At 46.5% G+C, this 19,560-nt stretch overlaps 1 protein-coding gene across 2 annotated transcripts in view; it reads right to left on the minus strand.

Annotated features, from left to right (window-relative positions):
• The window catches only part of tmem132e (transmembrane protein 132E), a 780,602-nt gene that overhangs the window by 75,665 nt on the left and 685,377 nt on the right, over positions 1 to 19,560 (minus strand). For both annotated transcript variants that reach the window (XM_038813827.1, XM_038813828.1), the window contains exon 7: positions 13,943 to 14,219. In XM_038813827.1, coding sequence (XP_038669755.1) covers positions 13,943 to 14,219 — 277 coding nt within the window. The remainder of the gene's footprint in view (positions 1 to 13,942; positions 14,220 to 19,560) is intronic.

The following is a 19,560-nucleotide window of genomic DNA, read 5'->3' on the forward strand; positions in this document are numbered from 1 at the left end:
CCTACCCCCCTCCAACGCCGCCCCCCCCTCTCTCTCAACGCCGGTACCCCCCCACCTCTCCTCTCTCTACAACGCCCGGTACCCCCCCCTCTCACACGCCGGTACCTCCCCTCTCCTCTCAACGCCGGTACCCCCCCCGGTACCCCCCCCCCCCCCCCCCCCGGGTACCCCCCCCCCTCCTCTCAACGCCCGGTACCCCCCCCCCCTCTCTCTCTCACGCCGGTACCCCCCCCCCCCTCTCCTCTCAACGCCGGTACCCCCCCCCCTCTCCTCTCAAACGCGGTACCCCCCCCCCTCTCCTCTCAACGCCGGTCCACCCCCCCTCTCCTCTCAAATCCGGTACCCCCCCCCTCTCCTCTCAACGCCGGTACCCCCCCCACTCTCCTCTCAACGCCGGTACCCCCCCCCCCCTCTCCTCTCCAAAGCCGGTACCACCCCCCTCTCCTCTCAAAGCGGTACCCCCCCCCCCTCTCCTCTCAACGCCGGTACCCCCCCCTCTCCTCTCAACGCCGGTACCCCCCCTCTCCTCTCAACACCGGTACCCCCCCCCCTCCTCTCAACGCCGGTACCCCCCCCCCTCCTCTCAACGCCGGTACCCCCCCTCTCCTCTCAACACCGTACCCCCCCTCTCCTCTCAACGCGCCACTTCCGCAGCGGGTGAAACTGACGCGTATAGCGTCAGTCCGCTGCTGGCCCTTTCGGAAATGGAGATTTAGGGCCTAAAAGCAGGCCGCGACGTCGGAGTCACCGGCGCTGCTTTTGCCTGCCGGAAATGGGCGTCACGTAGGTCCTGAGGAAAAGACATTAAAATGCAAAGTGCTGGACTTTGAAACAATGGCAGTCACAGGCAGACACACCCCAAACCCCTTGGAAATACACAATGGGTGAACTGTAACAGGCCAGACTGCAGTACTTTAGAGAGATTGCCACTGACACAGGGAGTGTCAAGAAAGTTTTCATGATGTGGAGATGCCGGCGTTGGACTGGGGTGAGCACAGTAAGAAGTCTTACAACACCAGGTTAAAGTCCAACAGGTTTGTTTCAAACACGAGCTTTCGGAGCACGGCTCCTTCTTCAGGTGAAGAAAGTTTTCAGCAGAGAAAATTAATTGAAAAGTTGCACGATCGCCTGCTCTCTCATTTGGAACAAGCCGTGTATTAACCAGTGTGTGTGTTATGTTGCATTTTTATAGGAGAGCCAGTTCACTCCTTCTGACCTGCTCATCACAAAATGAATAAAATAGCTTCCTGGAAAGTTGCATCCAACCATTATTAATACATTGTATGATGTTGCACAAGGCTGTCCTGTTCCAGTGCATTGGCTCAGTATCATTGGTGTCAGGAGGTTAAGTCTTAGGGCAGAGGTGGATTGATTTAATTTTTGCTAAATCTACAGGACGGGATTTTATGGCATGCCCGTAGCCAAGATCATCCAGTGTTGCCGGGCTGGGCCATTGAATTTCCCTCAGGGTCCAACCATAATGGGGCTGGAAAATCCCAGCCATATAGCTTACAGTTTTGAAACCAGCAGTTTATAATAAAATATACCACCATAAAATTGTGCCAAACATGTAATTGCCCCGTACCATAGTGATTCTGAAAGGCAATTGGTTTCTTAAGACCTCATAAGGACATAAATTAAGTTGAGCCGGATTAAGCAATTCAGCCCCTCAGGCCTGCTCCACCATTCAATACAATCATGGCTGATCTCTTGGCCTCAACTCCATTTTCCTGCCCATTCTCCATAACCCTTCAAACCATTACTAATTAAAAATGTCTATTTCTTCCTTAAAGTTACTTAATGTCCCGGCATCCACTGGGGCAGTGAATTCCACAAATTCACGACCCTTTGACAAAAGTAATTTCTTCTCATCTCTATTTTAAATTTACTGTCCCTTATCCTAAAACTATGACCTCTCGTTCTAGATTGCCCCACAAGAAGAAGCATCCACTCGACGCCTACTTTGGCAATACCTTTTATCATCTTGTATACCTCAATTAGATCTCCTCGCATTCTTCTAAACTTGAGAGAGCATAGGCCTAAACTGCTCAATCTCTTTATAACAAAACCCCAAAGGCATGTTTCTCCGTCCCGCCGCGCCAAAAACTGTACACAGTACTCCAGGTGGGGCCTCACCAATGCCTTGTACAGTTGCAGCAACACTTCCCTACTTTTATACTCTATTCCTTGAGCTATAAATGCCAAAATTCCATCTGCCTTCCTTATTACTTGCATACTAGTTTTCTGCGATCCTCATCCAGATGTAATTTTGAAATATGTTTATAAATTAAAGTGAATTATATTGGCAAGTATTTAAACCTTTCTATTAATTCTACAAGTGTTATTATCATGAGCTTGTTTGTTCACATTCCGCTGTTGTGAGGGCATTATACAGTTTCATAAATTGGATTTTTGACCTGTCCTGCAGGGCTCCTTTGATGTGCTGAATTTTCCATTAATGCTGGAAATGGGTATTAGAAGCAAATGCAGTGTTACCTGCTAAAGGAATACACAGTCATATGAGTGTTAGAAATGCTTAACCATTCAATTGGCTGAAATTGTAAATGTCATTGTGTAGATAAACAGGAGATATTGGACTAAAAGTAAAATAAAACAGAATTTAGGGCTATAAATCAATATTTAACACACATCACTCTTCAGATATCTTGTTCAATTCAGTAATCATTCTATTTGAACAATAAATAAACATTTAAGAAAATATTTCAATTGCAGACATTATTCATTTAGGGAGAGATTTTGGCTGGTGTTAATGGGGCAATGTCCTCAATGGTGTCAGCTCCTTTAGCACTTTGTTTTAATTAATAATCGTTATTGTCACAAGTAGGCTTACATTTACTCTGCAATTAAGTTACTGTGAAAAGCCCCTAATCACCACATTCCGGCGCCTGTTCGGGTACACAGAGAGAGAATTCAGAATTTCCAAATTACCGAACTGCACATCTTTCGGGACTTGTGGGAGGAAACCGGAGCACCCGGAGGAAACCCACGCAGGCACAGGGAGAACGTGCTGACTCCACACAAACAGTGACCCAAGTTGGGAATCGAACCTGGGACCCTGGAGCTGTGAAGTAACCGTGCTAACCACTGTACTACCATGCTGCCCCCTACCGTACCGCCCCTTGAAACCAGTAGTGCAGCTGACACCACATTGAAAGCAGACTCTTGCCAAGTGTCCAAAGTTCTCAGCTGTTTCAGATGGTAGGCCTCTTTTAATATGGAAATCTAGGTCCTGTGATGTCAATAGGACTCTTATTGCCAGCATGGATAGCAACTGGTCGAAGCCTCCACTCTGATTAGTTCCATAGGTAATGGACGAGGGACAGGCCCTGAAAATGCAAGTCTAGAATGATTTTTACCGCTAGCCTGACAAGTGTGAATGAAGCTCGAACCTCAAAATCCTGGGGTTCAGTTTGCTGTCCAAATTTAAAAATCAACCCCTTTATGTTTTTGTGAGAATATAGCATGCTCTTCTTGGCAGAGGTAATGCCACTGCTCTCTTGCAATATCCCTTATTTTTCTCTGCATTTGATATTTTTCCCTCAAAAAGGCTCAATGTTCTCTATGTTTCGTGGTCACCTTTTCTCATCCCGTTGAAGTAAGATGAACTTTGTGGAGGCGAAGTAAATTGAGTAAGCTGTTAATGGGTAATCCTTTGGATCAACTGTTTAAACCTGATAGCTCCCATCTTAGGGCATTAAAAGAAAGGTCAGGAAATTACAAATGCATTGGGCAGAATTTTCTGAAGCTATCTAGATTCAGGAATTATTTAGATTAGAAAATTGCTAATGTCACTCATTATTTAAGACAAAATAAGAAACTAGAGGGGTGATTCTCCGACTGAATTGCACCCAGCACAAATCCTACTATTTCAGGATTTACACCAGGCCCCAAATAGTTTTGGATGTTTCCGGCCTGCACCAGCTGGCATAGTGGAAGCTGCTCGGAATCCGGATGGTATCGCGTAACCCCAGCCTAATTAATTATGCAGTCAGGGGGGTTCACAATGTATTGTGCAGCAGGGTGGACTGGATGGTGTTATCCCCGTCATCATATCTGGGCGCCATATTTTTAAAGTTGCGCATACAGCAACTTATTAACCGTGCTGATTGGGATGACAAGGGGGAGGGGAAGCTCCAGTGCCAAAGTTTATTGACTAATCCCTGGGCGTCCTCCTTGGCCAGGTGGTTACAGGAAGGATGTCCTGTATCTAGCTTATGTGAGGAGGAGGCCGAGCAGCCAGACCAGCACTGCATGGGTGCAGGTTGACATTGCAGTCACTGCCCAGAGTCTCCAGTGCAGGTCAGCTGGAATCGGATGAATGACCTCATCTGCTACACCAGGGTAAGTGAACCCTCAGCTGTTGACACTAACCATAATGAATGGTACAGGCCATGACTCATAGCCCCCTATAGTCCATCCACTCTGCAGGTAGAGAGGCCACTATGCCTCCCTCACCCTTCCACACTGATACCTCACAAAGCTGTCTGTAATGTGTTGGAGGGGTGGGGTACAGAGGCTCAGGCTTTAAGGGCACCAAGTTTGTGTATGACATTTCTCTTTGAGAATTATCGTTGAATGTGGATGGGCTCACTACTCTGCAGCGTTCTGGCCTAGACCCCTTCTGGAGAACCTTCAATGCATCAATTACACAGCATACAATCCAGTGACTGATCTCCAAGATTAGACGTCAGAGAAAGAAATGTGAAATTGAAATGGACAAATGGATGCAAAATACAATTGCTCTCAACCCAACTTCTCCCACTCAAAGAGGAGAGAGAAGATGAAGCTACAACTGCCGAGGGGGAGTAAGCGAGGGGGAGGAAAAATGGGATGGGATCGGCACATCTGAATAAGGTAATAAACTTTGAGGATCAGGCAGTCCATCTGGCAGTGGTGGAGTGGGACTGGGCTGTTGGAGATGGGGAGACTGGCTTTGGGCCTCTACCCATCAAGGATCATGCACCTCATAGAAATCTCAGAGCCAAGGGTGCCTATATTTTGGAGGTAGCTTACTCTGTCGCTCACTCCTCTCTCACTTACAGGAAGAGGGCAAGGGCCGAGCCACAGAAAGCCCTGCCCAGCTCTAACACAGGCCCAAGCCCAGAGAGCAGTAAAGATATCGTGCAAGACCAAAGTGCAACTGTAGGGGCATCGCAACAGACACCTACACCCTCCAGTCCAAAGGTACACACCTCGGTGGGTCTTAGCTCCAGTGTAAGAAGGGTCTTACACTCTGGTGGTCATCTCATGGACATGTGTCCGTAGCAGGCCAAGCTCACTGGCACTTGGAGGAGTGCTGGAGAAGAGGTATCTGCAAGGTCAGAGTCTGATGATAGGTGAATGAATATGCAGAGTCAGCTAGAGGTGGGGAACATCAGGAAGAGGTGTCAGTGGCCCTCAATAGGGTGGCATGTGAGGTAGAGCAGGCCATCTGCCTGCTGACTGATGAAGTGTTGCTGAAATGTGCATGCATGGAAGTCTTCATGGGGATGGTAGCAGACACCATAGAGAACCTAGTCCAGTAGATTCTGCCCGAGATGTGCGCAGATTTGCATCACCGTCGCCATACAGGCTTTTGCAGTGGCTATGCAAGTGGGGAAAGGGAAACCGTGACCTCCCTCCTGGTGCCCCTTCTTCTTAAGGAGTAAGGTAAGGCATCTAAAGGGAGAAGGAGTGGCAGCTGGGTACCCCTCGGGTGTCCACTCGGGACTCTGAGGTTGTCGGCCTTTCCAAATCTCCTTTATCTGTGACCCCTTCAAGCTTATCCTCTGTCACTGTAAGGGGAGCAGGGCAACCAAAGTAAGCCGGGGCCCTGCATGTCTCAGGTCTCCAGAGAACGGTTACCAGGATCATCCAAGGTAACAGGGCCAATAGGTTGTTAGCAGGCTCCCCCCACCCCTGCTACGGATGTGAGGGAAAAGTGATAGGGAGAGGAAAATTAAGAAATACTGAAATCACATTTGGTTGCACAGATGCACTATTGAATGTCACAGATACCAAACTTGTGGAAATATATTTGCTTTCACTTTAATCATGTCTACAATGTTGTTTCAGGAATAGTCTTTTAAGGTTTAGCACAGCCAACTACTCTCACTTCATCTTCCTGGGAATGAGGTATCCCTCCGAATGAGGCATCAGCAAGGGGGGAGGAGGTATTGCCTGGGTCCTTGCGAGCCATGTGCAAGTGATCTCCTGGGCATGTACGGCCTTTGGCCTTCGAACTCTTATGTGTCCCTGGGCCCTAGCATTGAAAAAAACTACATACTGGAGTTTCCTTTCAGTTGTTCAGCTGAGCTGACTGATATCTTCACCAATTCTCGATGATCCAACTCCTATGCAGCATCTTGAGATTTCCACCACAAAGCTCTGCTTAGTTGTGGCCATCCCAGAAATGGTGATAGTGACATTCTATTTTCGCTCCAACACCTTTTCTCCTCCCCTAGTCACCCACAGCCTCTTCCGCCGTCACCATTGACCCTCCCCAGTTTTATGTTTGACCTCACAACTTTCACCCTTCAACCCTCCCCCATCACCTTTGAAATGTGCAGGTTAGCATGTGCAGGTTTACGTCGAAGTTCCCTTCCTCCCTTAAAATCCCACACCTGTTTCTGTTGATTTGCCTGCCCTCATCCTGCCCGAGTCCTAAATCTATGACCATCTCTGTGTCCTCACCAATAACCCTTGGTGCCCATTCATGCCAGAACATTGCATACCCTTACCCTCCCTCCCTAGCATCTCACATTGCCTCATTTAACCTTCACCATATGCTTCTGCCATTCAATTTGCCCCCAATTTGTCACCATCAACTCCACTGATCCCATCCTGTGAACCCTTTCATACCTCGACCCCCATGACCCTTCATAACTCTACATCCCCCTAGCCCTTTCAGGTCTCCACAAGCACCAGCATCCTACTTTTCCAGCCCGCAACCCACCACAGCCCTCCCCACCCTCTGGTTCTAGTCCATATGATGCCTTGAAAGACCTCCTCTGATTCCCACTTTCCCAGCACTCCCAGCCCCCCCTGCCCTCTATTGACCTGAACTCCTGTTCCAACTCTTTACTCCTCTCCTATCCGTCTTTTACCACCACCACCCTTCTGGCCGCCCAACAGTACATCTTGCAGTCTTCCACCGAGGAAGATCGAATCCATGGGCAAAGATGCTGCGCCAAGGAGAAGCATGTGGTTGATGCTTCAATCTGTTAGTGTTGCCTGTGGTGTAATTGAAAGCCTCCATCAGAGGGTAGCGTGGTGGTTAGCATCAATGCTTCACAGCTCCAGGGTCCCAGGTTCGATTCCCGGCTGGGTCACTGTCTGTGTGGAGTCTGCACGTCCTCCCCCTGTGTGCGTGGGTTTCCTCCGGGTGCTCCGGTTTCCTCCCACAGTCCAAAGATGTGCGGGTTAGGTGGATTGGCCATGCTAAATTGCCCGTAGTGTCCTAAAAAGTAAGGTTAAGGGGGGGGGTTGTTGGGTTACGGGTATAGGGTGGATATGTGGGTTTGAGTAGGGTGATCATGGCTCGGCACAACATCGAGGGCCGAAGGGCCTGTTCTGTGCTGTACTGTTCTATGTTCTATGTTCTCTTCATCTATGTGAGCTGCCCAAAGGCTTCTTAAGATAAATCCCAACAGCGAGTTCTGTTCTGAATGCACCATTTGATAGGGTTGTGGATACAGATCTAATAGTAACCTTCAAAAAAGACAAGTATTTGAAGCAGAAAAAAATGCTGGGATATGCAGAAAGGATGGCAGATGAGACTAATATACTTTTCCTGATGGGCAGAATTATCTCCTCTATGCTGTTTTATTCGATGATTTATATGAAATGGAACGATGGCAACAGAGATAAGCGGAATAGTTTTTAATTTTGTCGTTCACATTTCATGGCCACTAGATTTTCTGTTTGGAGTAAAAGGGCCTGATCTAACCAAATGGGATCAGAGTCCTTTCGTGAGCACGTTTAGCCGTGTGTTTCCCTGCATTCACAGCACTGAGAAGCACCCCGCTATCTAATGCCCAACTGGTTAGATATCGGGCCTCAGTTGGCAACATACGCCCGAGGCCGAACTCAGCCTTGTGTTCTACACTGAGGAGCTCTGCTACCGGAGCTCCTCAGTGAAGAGAGAAATCGGGACGCCATCTTTGATCTCTTGAGATCCAGATGTGACTCCCGAACCCCCAAAGCCTTAGCCCCCTCCAAACCCGCAAAGTGCACCCCCCAGCCCGATCACTGCCGTGTTAAAAATGCCAGCTTGGCACACTGCCAGCCTGACATGCTGGCAGCGCCACATGAGCACCTTAGCAGTGCCAGGCTGGTACCCAGGTGGCACTGCCAGTGTGCCAGTATGGCAGTGCCAGTGTCTGGGTGCCAGGGTTCCATTCTGCCTAGCGGGAAAGCATCTGGGGGCCTCCGATTGATGGAAGACCTCCACGAGTGCCATTCCGTCTGGTACCCATTTGTGGAGAACAGCACTGAATGGCGCTTGCCCGAGGTCACCAAGGCGAAGGGGATAGATCCCAACGTCTTGGTTACCTCAGGTAAATGCATAGTTCAATGAGACTAGTTGTCTCGCTCTAATATGCAGATTGGGCCAAAAATGATCCCACCCACAATGGCGGGCTTCACATCGTGATGTCTTACGAAATCACGTTAGATTTCGCGCGGCATAGCGAGCCAGGTAGATTCCGGGAGCGTAGTCTCCCGTCATTTACCGGCCGCGTTGCACCGCCAGCGCGCTGCTTTTCGCTTCATAACGTAGTTGGTAGATCACGCCCTGACTGTGTAAAGGACTGTTGTTCTTCTTATGCCTCGGGTTTTGAAGTTGTGAGTACTTTGTATTTCTGTTCTGAAGTTGGTGAGACTGGATGACATATGCTGCTGAGTACACTACAATCATTGGAGCTCTGCAGATTTCTGTGTTCTATTATGCACTTACTGTAGATATGAATATTCTCTGGTTGAATGGTTTCGTCAGTTTTATGTTGTGTGTACAATATAAAGCAGGATTTTATAAGTGTCACTTTTAAGTACGCACATCGAATGGGCACTGCAAAAGCAGGCAGTTATTATAATAATCTTTTTATTGTCACAAGTAGGCTTACATTAACACTGCAATGAAGTTACTGTGAAAAGCCACTAGTCACCACATCCCAGCACCTGTTCGGGTACAGAGAGGGAGAATTCAGAATGTCCAAATTACCTAACAAGCACGTCTTTCGGGACTTGTGGGAGGAAACTGGAGCACCCGGAGGAAACCCACGCAGACACGGGGAGAACATGCTGACTCCGCACAGTGACCCAAGCCAGGAATCAAACCTGGGACTCTGGCGCTGTGAAGCAACAGTGCTAATCAAATTGATAATGATAATTACCATTTAGGTCTTAATGCCTACCTGTGTTTGATTTTCATATGTTTTTCTGAGCAGGTGAGAAGACCTACAGGGCCCGTAATATTGCAGATGAAGATTGACATTGGGGTCTGACTAAATTTAACCACATGCCTCTGCGGGTGAGTGTTAGACTACCATGTATGCAATGGTGATGCAATTAAGTGAAAAAGTGGGTTGAGAGGCAGTGGGAGATACTGGGCAGAGCGAAGGAATTAGAACTGCAGGAGGGAAGCTTTAACAGATGGAGTAGGTCTCAGGTTCTAAATAAGAGCTCCATGTTTGCCAGATTGGGGATGAAAAGCTAAGGGGAAAAGTTGGAGATGGTGACAACTTCATTATACGCATCTAAAATCAGTTTCACGATCAGACTGCCGAAAGGATGAATATTAGCACCAACAGAAGGAACTGGGGAAAATCTGTCATCCGATCTTCACATTTGTATCAGGAGCCTAGTGGTCCATCCTGTCTGCACCGGTTCTCCAAACAAGCATCATGACTGAGTGCCATTCCCCTGCCTTTTCTATGTACGTGCCAGCGGGGAGAGGCAAAACTGGCCTCCAGCATTTAAATGGGATTAGCGGGTTGGACACAGTGTACTCTGCCCTTCCACGATGCTCCGTTCCTCTGAGGCGAATGTCTCACAGGTATGAATTGCGACAAGTATTTACAAACGTGGATGCGCTATGGCTGTGGAGAGGAGCCGGAAGCTAAAATAACACTGAAAAACCGCTGAAAGCTGTCGGGTGTGCTGGGGGCTGGCAGCCCGGGCTGGAGGCAGTAGCGGGTAGTGACCTGGTGCCACGTCTGTGGACTTGGGATCTCCCCTTTGGGATCAGGGTGGTCTGGCTTAGACCACCATTGCTGCAGTCTTTCTATTAAATGCACCCCTTTGGTGCTACTTACAGGCTCCCAGTTGTTCACACTGCTGAGTGCTGCCTGTATCCTTAGAAGGCCTCTGGTCATTTGGCAGCCCACCCAGGCAGACCCTCTGGACAGCCTCATACCCCAGCTGTATTATCAAGGGCCAAGCTCAATCAGGAACCCACCAAGTGTTGGCACTCCCCAGAAGCATTGCCCCATTTAAGATGAAGGAGGAGATCAGTAGAGCTCACCCCAACATGCACCACAGCCTTTGGAGCCTCCCTGCTTCTCTGCCCCTCTCAGAGCAGAGGGCTCACCAGTGACCCTCACCCCTCTGGATCACCAGCTGTCGCCTCCTGGTGAGACTGGCACCACTAACTGCCTCTGCCATGACTTCCCAGTCAGTGTTCAGGAGGGCAGGCATGAGTCTGTGGCCCACATTGGGGAAGAGGGTGTCCCTCAGTTTCTTACTGGCATGGAGTGTGCGTCTACCTTGCGTCGACCTCGGGGGCAGTTCCTCTGTGAGCCATCTCCATGGCTGCAGTGCGTGTGGTAAGTGGAACGCTTAAAAACAGCTCCAGCTGCCAGACTCGTTGGTGTTAACTCCGGCCCCAACGGTTAGAACGCTGCTGGGCTGGGAATTTCTCGGAATTCAGCTGAGTGCTGACCCATTTGCATGTCCTGAATTACTCCACAAATAGCGCCCCAACAGAACGTGGACAGCACGCAATTCAGTCCTGGGGTCAACACTTAGTCTCCCAAACGGAAAATTTCAGTCATTGTCTCTCCATGTTCTTCCTGCCAAAATGCATCACTTCACACTTCTCCACATTGATTGAGGGGCTTACTTAAAGTATACTACTAGTATGTCTGGGGTAATTGGCCACCATCCTGGCAAAGGGAGCAATCATGGTACATTCATGGCCATATTGTTGCACAAACTAAGAATCGGCAGGCTTCAGGGTCCCTGTAGCCAGGACAAATGATTATCTTTTTATTCTCACTCTGCATTCAAAGGTTTTCTCAACATTGTCCTCAGCACTTCTCCCAAAAGCCCAGACATGCACTGAGCTAAGTTTTCAGCAATATGTTGTATCTGTTTTCATTTTTCATTTTAAGCAACCAAAAGTATTTTCCATTTTTGTCCTCATCCCAGTATGGAGCTCCTGTAGTACTTTGTGATGGAAGAAGACTTGAAATCTTTTTTTGTAGTGTTGATTTGCTAATGATGCTGTTGTGCTAGTAAAGCAAAGACCTGTGACACATTTGCAATTGGTAGGAGAGACAAGAATCAAAACGCTGCTGGAGTGTAAAAGTAATTTGTTTGAAAATAGACCCACCGTAATTTTTCTGTCCATGGACATGATATAATAATAGATGTTTGAACCTGGAAAGCCACGCAGTGAATGATAAGAACACTGCAGGCTAGTCTTCATACACTTACAATCTTCTATTTACAGAGACACAAATTTCATATGATGCACTTCCAACTAACAACCCCTCTTTCATTCTGTATATGAGCATAGGCAATTCCACAACTAATACTCACCATCTAAATAGAATTGACATACAATTAGATATATTTAGATTCTTTGAGATGATTACAAGGCATTAATCTGCTCCTGAGATTACTGTACTAATCGGAGCATAAAAAGAAAAATGGTAGTGTAATGGCGATTTTACTGAGGTAATAATCTAAAGAACATCAATTCAATTTCTGCCATGGGAGTTTGAGATTTAGAATTCAGATTAAAAATACTTTGGAATAAAATGAGCTAGTAAAGCAACCATGAAGCTGGTGGATGATCATATAAACTTAATTGCTTCAATAACACACTTCAGGGAAGGAAACCTCGAAAACAGTGGCAGAATCGGACAGAGTCAGCATGGATTTATGAAAGGGAAATCATGCTGACAAATCGATTGGACTTCTTTGAGGATGTAACTAGTAGAGCTTATAAGGGGAAGCCAGTGGATGTGGTTTATTTGGACTTCAAAAGACTTTCGACAAAGTCCCACATAAGAGGTTAGCATGTAAAATTAAAACACATGGGATTGAGGGTAGCGTATTGAGATGGATAGAAAACTGGTTGGCAGATAGGAAACAAAGAGTAGGAATTAACATTTTTTTTCCAAATGGCAGGCAGTGATTAGTGGGCGACCAAAGCAATCGACAATGGGACCTAGTTATTCACAAAGTGTATTAATGATTTTGATGAGGGAACTAAATGCAATATCCTCAAATTTCCAGATGACACAAAACTGGGTGGAAGGGTGAGCTATGAGGAGGATGTAGAGATGCTTCAGTATGATTTAGACAAGCTGAGTGAGTGGGAAAATGCATGGCAGTATAATATGGATAAATGTAGAGGTTATCCACCTTGATAGAAAAAACAGATAGGATATACATTGAGAGAGGGGAATATGCAATGAGACCTTGGTGTCCTCTTACATAAGTCGCTGAAGGTAAGCATGCAGGTGCAGCAGGCGGTAAAGAAGGTAAATAGTATGTTGACCTGAATAATGAGAGGATTCAAATACAGGAGCAGAGATGTCTTGCTGTAATTATACAGGGTCTTGGTGAGACCAAACCAGGAATATTTGTGTGCAGTTTTAGTCGTCGCATTTGAGGAAGGTTGTTCTTGCTACAGAGGGAGTGCAGCGAAGGTTTACCAGATTGATTCCTGGGAGAGCAGCATTGACATATTAGGGGAGATTGAGTCAGTTAGTGTTATATTCGCTGGGATTCAGAAGAATGAGGTGAAATCTCATAGAAACCTGAAAGGACGAGACAGGATAGGTGCAGGGTGTTCCTGATTGTGGGAGAGTCCATAACCAGTGGTCACAGTCTGAGGATAGGGGTTAGATCATTTAGGACTGTGATTCGGAGCAATTCTTCTCCAAGAAAGTACCACACATAGCAGTTGAGGCCAAATCATTGTATGCTTTCAAGAAGGAGTTAGATATAGCTCTTGGGGTGAAAGTGATCAAAGGAAATGGAAAGGCGTGATCAAGCTTTTGAGTGGGATGATCAGCCATGATCATGATGAATGGCAGAGCAGGTTCGACGGGCTGAATGGCCTACTCCTGCTCCTATTTTCTATGTTCTTCCATCTTGCCAATATGTGACTCCAGTCCTATACCAAAATGGTTGACAATTTACTGCCTTCTGAAGTTTCAAAGGAATCCATTTAGTTATACAAGGACAACAATATTAAGTAGGAGTCCTTGTGGCGCAATGAGTAGCATCCCTGCTTCTGAGCCAGAAGCTCTGGGTTTGAGAGCCACTTTAGGACTTCATGGCTTGATATGAAAACATAGGAAGGCAGTCATTTCTTGCTGCCTTTTTATGATCCAGGGGAGAGGTTGTCATTTACAAATACCTACCAATACCAGTAAGATCGTCACTAACAGAAAATACCCAAGATTGAGTGAACCCACTGTGGAGGTCATGTCAAACAAATGGACTAGTATAACAGAGTTTGTCATTCTAACTGAAGTATTAACTCATGTGACACAAACCAACATATAACACATGTTTTGCAAGTTGAAGTCTGAAGTATTTTGACATATATATAAAATAAATAAATTCAGTCTGCTGCAGACACTGAACTATCATCTCTAAGTTACCAAAGAAAACAAGCACACAATTCTGGGGAAAAAAAACTAACCTTGAACATCGTTGTTCCAGGCTCACGTCCACCCAGCACATTGCCCTCCACGATCTGCGCAATTCTTGTGTCTGCCACTCGCATGAAGTCACTGACTAAATCAGTGACGTCGACTGACCAGTCAGGTCCTAACATGGTGATCACCTGGTTGGTACCCTCTGAGGAAGTTGTGTGGAATTGTGTGAACACTCGTACTAATGCATGTTGGTACTGCAGAGTGCAGCCTCGTGTTTTGCTTCGCTCTTCCTCATCTTCATCCTCACTGTCACGGGTGAGCCTGAAAAATAGAGTAAGGTAAATGTTAAATTAACATATGTCTTTGAAATTTAAAAATAAATTTTCACTATTATATGAAAGGCCTTGTGGCAACACACCAACTACAGTACTCTAATATTTGGCAAGGCCTCAAAAAGCTGTAATATATCAGCTGCATCAGCCAAACAATTGGATATACAAAGGAACCAAAATGTTACTTGGCTGGAGACCTTCTCTCAAGGTTCCTGCCAAAGTCATTCTGAAGGAAATTGTTAGGAGTTTATGACAATATACCTGAGGAGATTTCAAATTCAAGTTTCCATCTGTTGCTGTGGAAAAATGCCTCTTTCCAAAGTCTCCTGAATCCCTGGAACTCACCATGTAGAGATCACTGATCCTGAAGCGCTTTGCCACATTGGCAGTCCAGGATGTGGTACTCCAAAACAATTGGATACTCGCAAATTATAGACACTTCTCTCTACCTTATTATTTGGTCTCTTCACACTATCGCCAAACACATTCATGCAGATGATCTGTTAGGGATCCACAAGAAGAATCTGAGGATGGGCAGCACGGTAGCATATGGTTAGCACAGTTACTTCACAGCTCCAGGGTCCCAGGTTCAATTCCCGGCTTGGATCACTGTCTGTGCGGAGTCGGCACGTTCTCCCTGTGTGTGCGTGGGTTTCCTCCGGGTGCTCCAGTTTCCTCCCACTGTCCAAAGATGTGCAGGTAAGGTGGATTGCCCTTAGTGTCTAAAAAGGTTTGGTGGGGTGACTGGGTTACTGGAGGCGTGGGCTTAAATGGGGTGCTCTTTCCAAGGGCTGGTGCAGACTTGATGGGCTGAATGGCCTCTGTCATGATATGCAGACATGCACATAATGAGATACAGACAGGCAGCTAATGAACACAGAGAACAGGACATGACCAATCAGCAGGCAGAACTCTTGGGGGTGGTTTCCCACTATAAAAGGTACGAAGTACTCACACTCCACCTCTTTCCACTAGGGACATCAACAGAGTGAGTCCGGTATATATATATATATCAAGTAATGCATACAGCACGTGGCTAAGAGCTAGTCTGGTTCAGTCATACAGAAAGACCACACTTAGGTTGGCAGAGAGTCGAACTCACAGAGAACTGTGCTAACTGTGTGACAGGTTCAATAAATCAAATTGAACTAACTTCAAGGTCTGGAGTCTATTTCAGTCATAACTGCATCCAGTTGTAGCCCGTGTTATCTCAGTGTGCTTAACACGACAGCCTCCTTCTGCGCTGTAAATTCTATGCTATGCCAATGTATCTATTGTTACAATGCCAGATAATTTTATAACTGGACTGGAGATCCCAGGATGGAGCCCTGGCGCAAAAGCCCGTAAATTAAAAAAAAAATGGCGGAACAAAGTTATAAGACCACTAATTAGTTTTAACTTCAAGAAAAAAAGTATTGGACATGCAAAAATTGGATTATGATACCATACTCCTTTACTCCCCCTTAGCTTCACAACTACCATGCAGATTTTAGGATTAACACAGATTACAAAGTACATTTTAACCTACAATGGTCGCATTAACATAATGTCTCTTTCCAGCGCACAAGATGACTGTGGGCATATACATTCTCCACTCTGAACCCCAAGTGAATGTTTGTGACGTCTCCTCAGAATCCCCCTCAGATGAGTGCCACGGGAGATTTTCCACAATCCATTCCTAAATACATGCTTTAAAAATCTTCTCTTGTAATCATAATGCTTTCTCTTAGCAGTTTGCATTCCAAAATCCAGAACAGGTTTTCCAAATGACACTTTTAAACAAAGCTTCCGTTCCACTTTTAATAGCGATTCCAATCCATGATTTTAGACCAACTCCTTTAGGATTTATTTGCCTTGACTGCTATGTAAACTGCACAACTGCTTTAACTCTCGATTCCCAGATTGTATTAAAATTACATTAAAAGTTTCATCCACCACTGAAATCTGCTGACCCACTTTAAGTCTAGTTATTGCATTTGTCTCTTTAACTTAGAACACTTATTGTACTCTTCCTTGAAGTCTTATGAACAATACCTTGGTCTCTGTTCACTTAACTCCAGACTTCTTACACACTCTGGATGGGATTCTCCGTTTGTTCGTGCCAGAGGGAATCTCTGTTCTCGCTGCAGTGAATGGAGTTCAGGCTGAGTGCCAAATCCTCCGTTCTCGTTGGTAGTGGGGCTTTCCAAACAAAGAATCCCAGCCACTTTCTGTCCCAATTCTCTGGTTATCTGAACTGTGGCTTGTAATTTAGGAAGCCTGCCTCGTTGCAGTTCCTGTCCTGTCCAATCTTTCTTCTGGTGGAGTTGAGCGATGTTCGCTCCCCAAGATCCTATATCCAACTTTCCACAAATTCAGCTAAAACTAAACCACACAAACTTCTCAACCTTACAAGGTCCCAGTTCATAGAATAGAATCGTAGGAACAGTGCAGAAGGAGGCCATTCGGCTCATCAAGTCTACATTGGCCCTTGGAAAGAGCACCCCAAAGTGCTTGTCAAAGTGTGGTACGAGTACCGGTGCCGGTACTCGAGCCATCGTCTGCCGGTACTTGGAGTGTTTCCAGAAAAGAAAGAGACAGTAATCCTGGATTGGCTTGTTTCGCTTACCGGTCCCTGGCACATTGAAAAAAAAAACTGCCGGTACACCACATCAGATAGTTTGAGATGCACTGCCCTACAGCACCCTACTTAACACTGCACACCTCTGCTGGACTATTTATTTACTCTTCATTCCTTGGTCCTCTCTAACCACAATAAAAACACAGTTGGTTGCACATTCTCCCCATGTTTGCATCAGTTTCACCCCCACAACCCAAAGATGTGCAGGCGAGATGGATTGGCCACGCTAAATTGCCCCTTAATTGGAAAAAAACGAATTGGATACTCTATATTAAAAAAAATAAAAACACAGCTGGAACTTAACCCACACAAAAACACCTTTGTCCAGCATGATTCTAACTATAGGTTTTGCCCTTCCTGACACAAAAAACATTAAATTAAACCGACTTATAACTATGCCTTAATTGTAATGGTCCCAATACAAATATAAATCCCTTAAAACTATCTGTTTTCCAATCATTGTTTTCCTTCCCTCTTCCAATGGAAAAAAAACACTGTCTTTTGGGTCCTCCATGGTATTCTGTCTGCGATGGGAATCATGTGGGCTGAGTGGGAATTCATTCACCACTCAAAAGTGCTGCACTTTGAGTTCTTTATTGAAAAGATCATTCACTGAGATTGCCCAATAGAGGTAGCATGGCATGATGGCACAGTGGTTAGCACTGCTACCTCAATGTGCCAGGGACCGGAGTTCGATTCCCGCCTGGGGTGACTGTGTGTAGAGTTTGCATGTTTTCCCCATGTCTGCATGTGTTTCCTCTGGGTGCTTGGGTTTCTTCCCACAGTCCAAAGATGTGCAGTTTAGGCGGATTAGCCATATCAATGCGCGGGTTTACGGGGATAGGGCGGGGGAGTGGGCCTAAGTCAAGTGTTCTTTCAGCAGGTCGGTGCAGACCTGATGGGTTGTATGTCCTCCTGCACTGTAAGGATTTTATTACTCCTGAAGCCCAACCACTTGGAAAACAGTGGCAGAAACGGAAAGGTCAAAATGGATTTAACATAAGGAAATCATGCTTGACAAATCTGCTGTAATTCTTCCAGGATATAACTAGTAGAGTTGATGAGGGGGAGCTGGTGGATGTGGTTTATTTGGACCTCCAGAAGATTTTCAGCACAGTCCCACATAAGAGTCTAGTGTGTAAACGTACAGCATATTGGATTGAGGATAGTGTATTGAAGTATATAGAGAATTGGTTTACAGATAGGAAGCAAAGAGTAGTTGTATAGAACTTAGGTGAGGCCATGGTTGGAGTATTGTGTGCAGCTCTGGTCACCATATTATAGGAAGGATGTGGTTGCACTCGAGGGGGTGCAGAGGTAATTCACCAGGATGTTGTCTCGATGGAACATTTATGTTATGAAGAGAGGTTGGATAGGCTTAGGTTGTTTTCGTTGGAGCAGAGAAGGCTGAGGGGCAACCTGATCAATGTATACAAGGTTATGAGGGGCATGGACAGGGCTGATAAGGAACAGATGTTTCCCAGAGAGTGGTAAGCATGTGAATTTGCTGCCACAGAAAGTAGTTGTGCCAAATCATTGAGCATTTCAAGAAGGAGTTATATCTGGCTCTTGGATCAAAATGGATCAAAGGGTACGGAGGGAAGGCAGGGACTAGCTATAGAGTTGGGTGATCAGCTATGATCATAATAAATGGCAGAACAGGCTTGAAGGTCCGAATTGCCTACTCCTACTCCTATTTTATATGATTCTTGGGGCGGGATGCTCTGTTCCTGCGGCTAAGTGCCGGCTCGAACGGTGAATCCGTGGGAGGTTCACGTCAAAAGAATTGGCACAAACCCTTCACCGCTTCCAGTACCGGTGAGGGCTCGCACCGACATCGCGTGAAACTGAGGACCGGGTTGAGAGGAGCCGGAGAATGGCCTGGCGGCGCATGCACACGATGACGACGTGCACCAGTCGCGCCGCGCAATATGGCGCTGGCTATGCGCGTAACCTAACCCGCTGACCGCGACCTCACAGCCCACCCCCTGCCCCCCCCCCCCCCCCAATTCCCCAGCCCTGGCAAACGCCCCACTGGCCAACGGCATGGATCCTGGTCGAATGTGGTGGCACTGGACACAGTCTGCAGCCGGCATGCCAGCTCAGACCGTGAGTTCCGCGCCGTTGGGAACTCGGCCCATCGGGGGCGGAGCATCGTGGGTGGGCCGGCTGATGAGGCGCCAACGGCATTGTGACTGTGTGCAGCGTGCATCACGATGATGGTGGTTTGGAGGGGGCGGAGAATTGCAAACTGCCGTCAAACCATCGCCTGCCTTGATTCTGGCATTGGAATCGATGCCCGCTCGATCGCCGATTACGATTTCGCCATCAGACAACGGAGAATTCCACCCTATGTTTCTGTAATAATGCAAATGTCAGATCATGTAAAAATTTCCCGATCATCGAATCAAATCAACTATTTCAATTTCCTGATGGAAGACATAACAACAATAAAACAAAGCTGTGAAATGTCTCCCCATCTCCAAAAATACTGAGCAAGACTGCAGGATATCAATCCAATCCCATAACCAACTATTCAAGCAGAGTCAGTTGCAATATATCCATCCTCCAGCCACGGTTCCAACAGCATTGAATATCTGATCATCTGCGTCAAAAGGTAATTGGGTAAATACTCTGAGGGAAATTTTCAGAACCAAGGGGAAAAAAGTGGGGAGTGGGACTAATTGGATAGGTCTTTCAGAGACCCAGA

The sequence above is a fragment of the Scyliorhinus canicula genome, chromosome 12 (genome assembly GCF_902713615.1).
Source record: "Scyliorhinus canicula chromosome 12, sScyCan1.1, whole genome shotgun sequence".
NCBI classification, from domain to species: domain Eukaryota; kingdom Metazoa; phylum Chordata; class Chondrichthyes; order Carcharhiniformes; family Scyliorhinidae; genus Scyliorhinus; species Scyliorhinus canicula.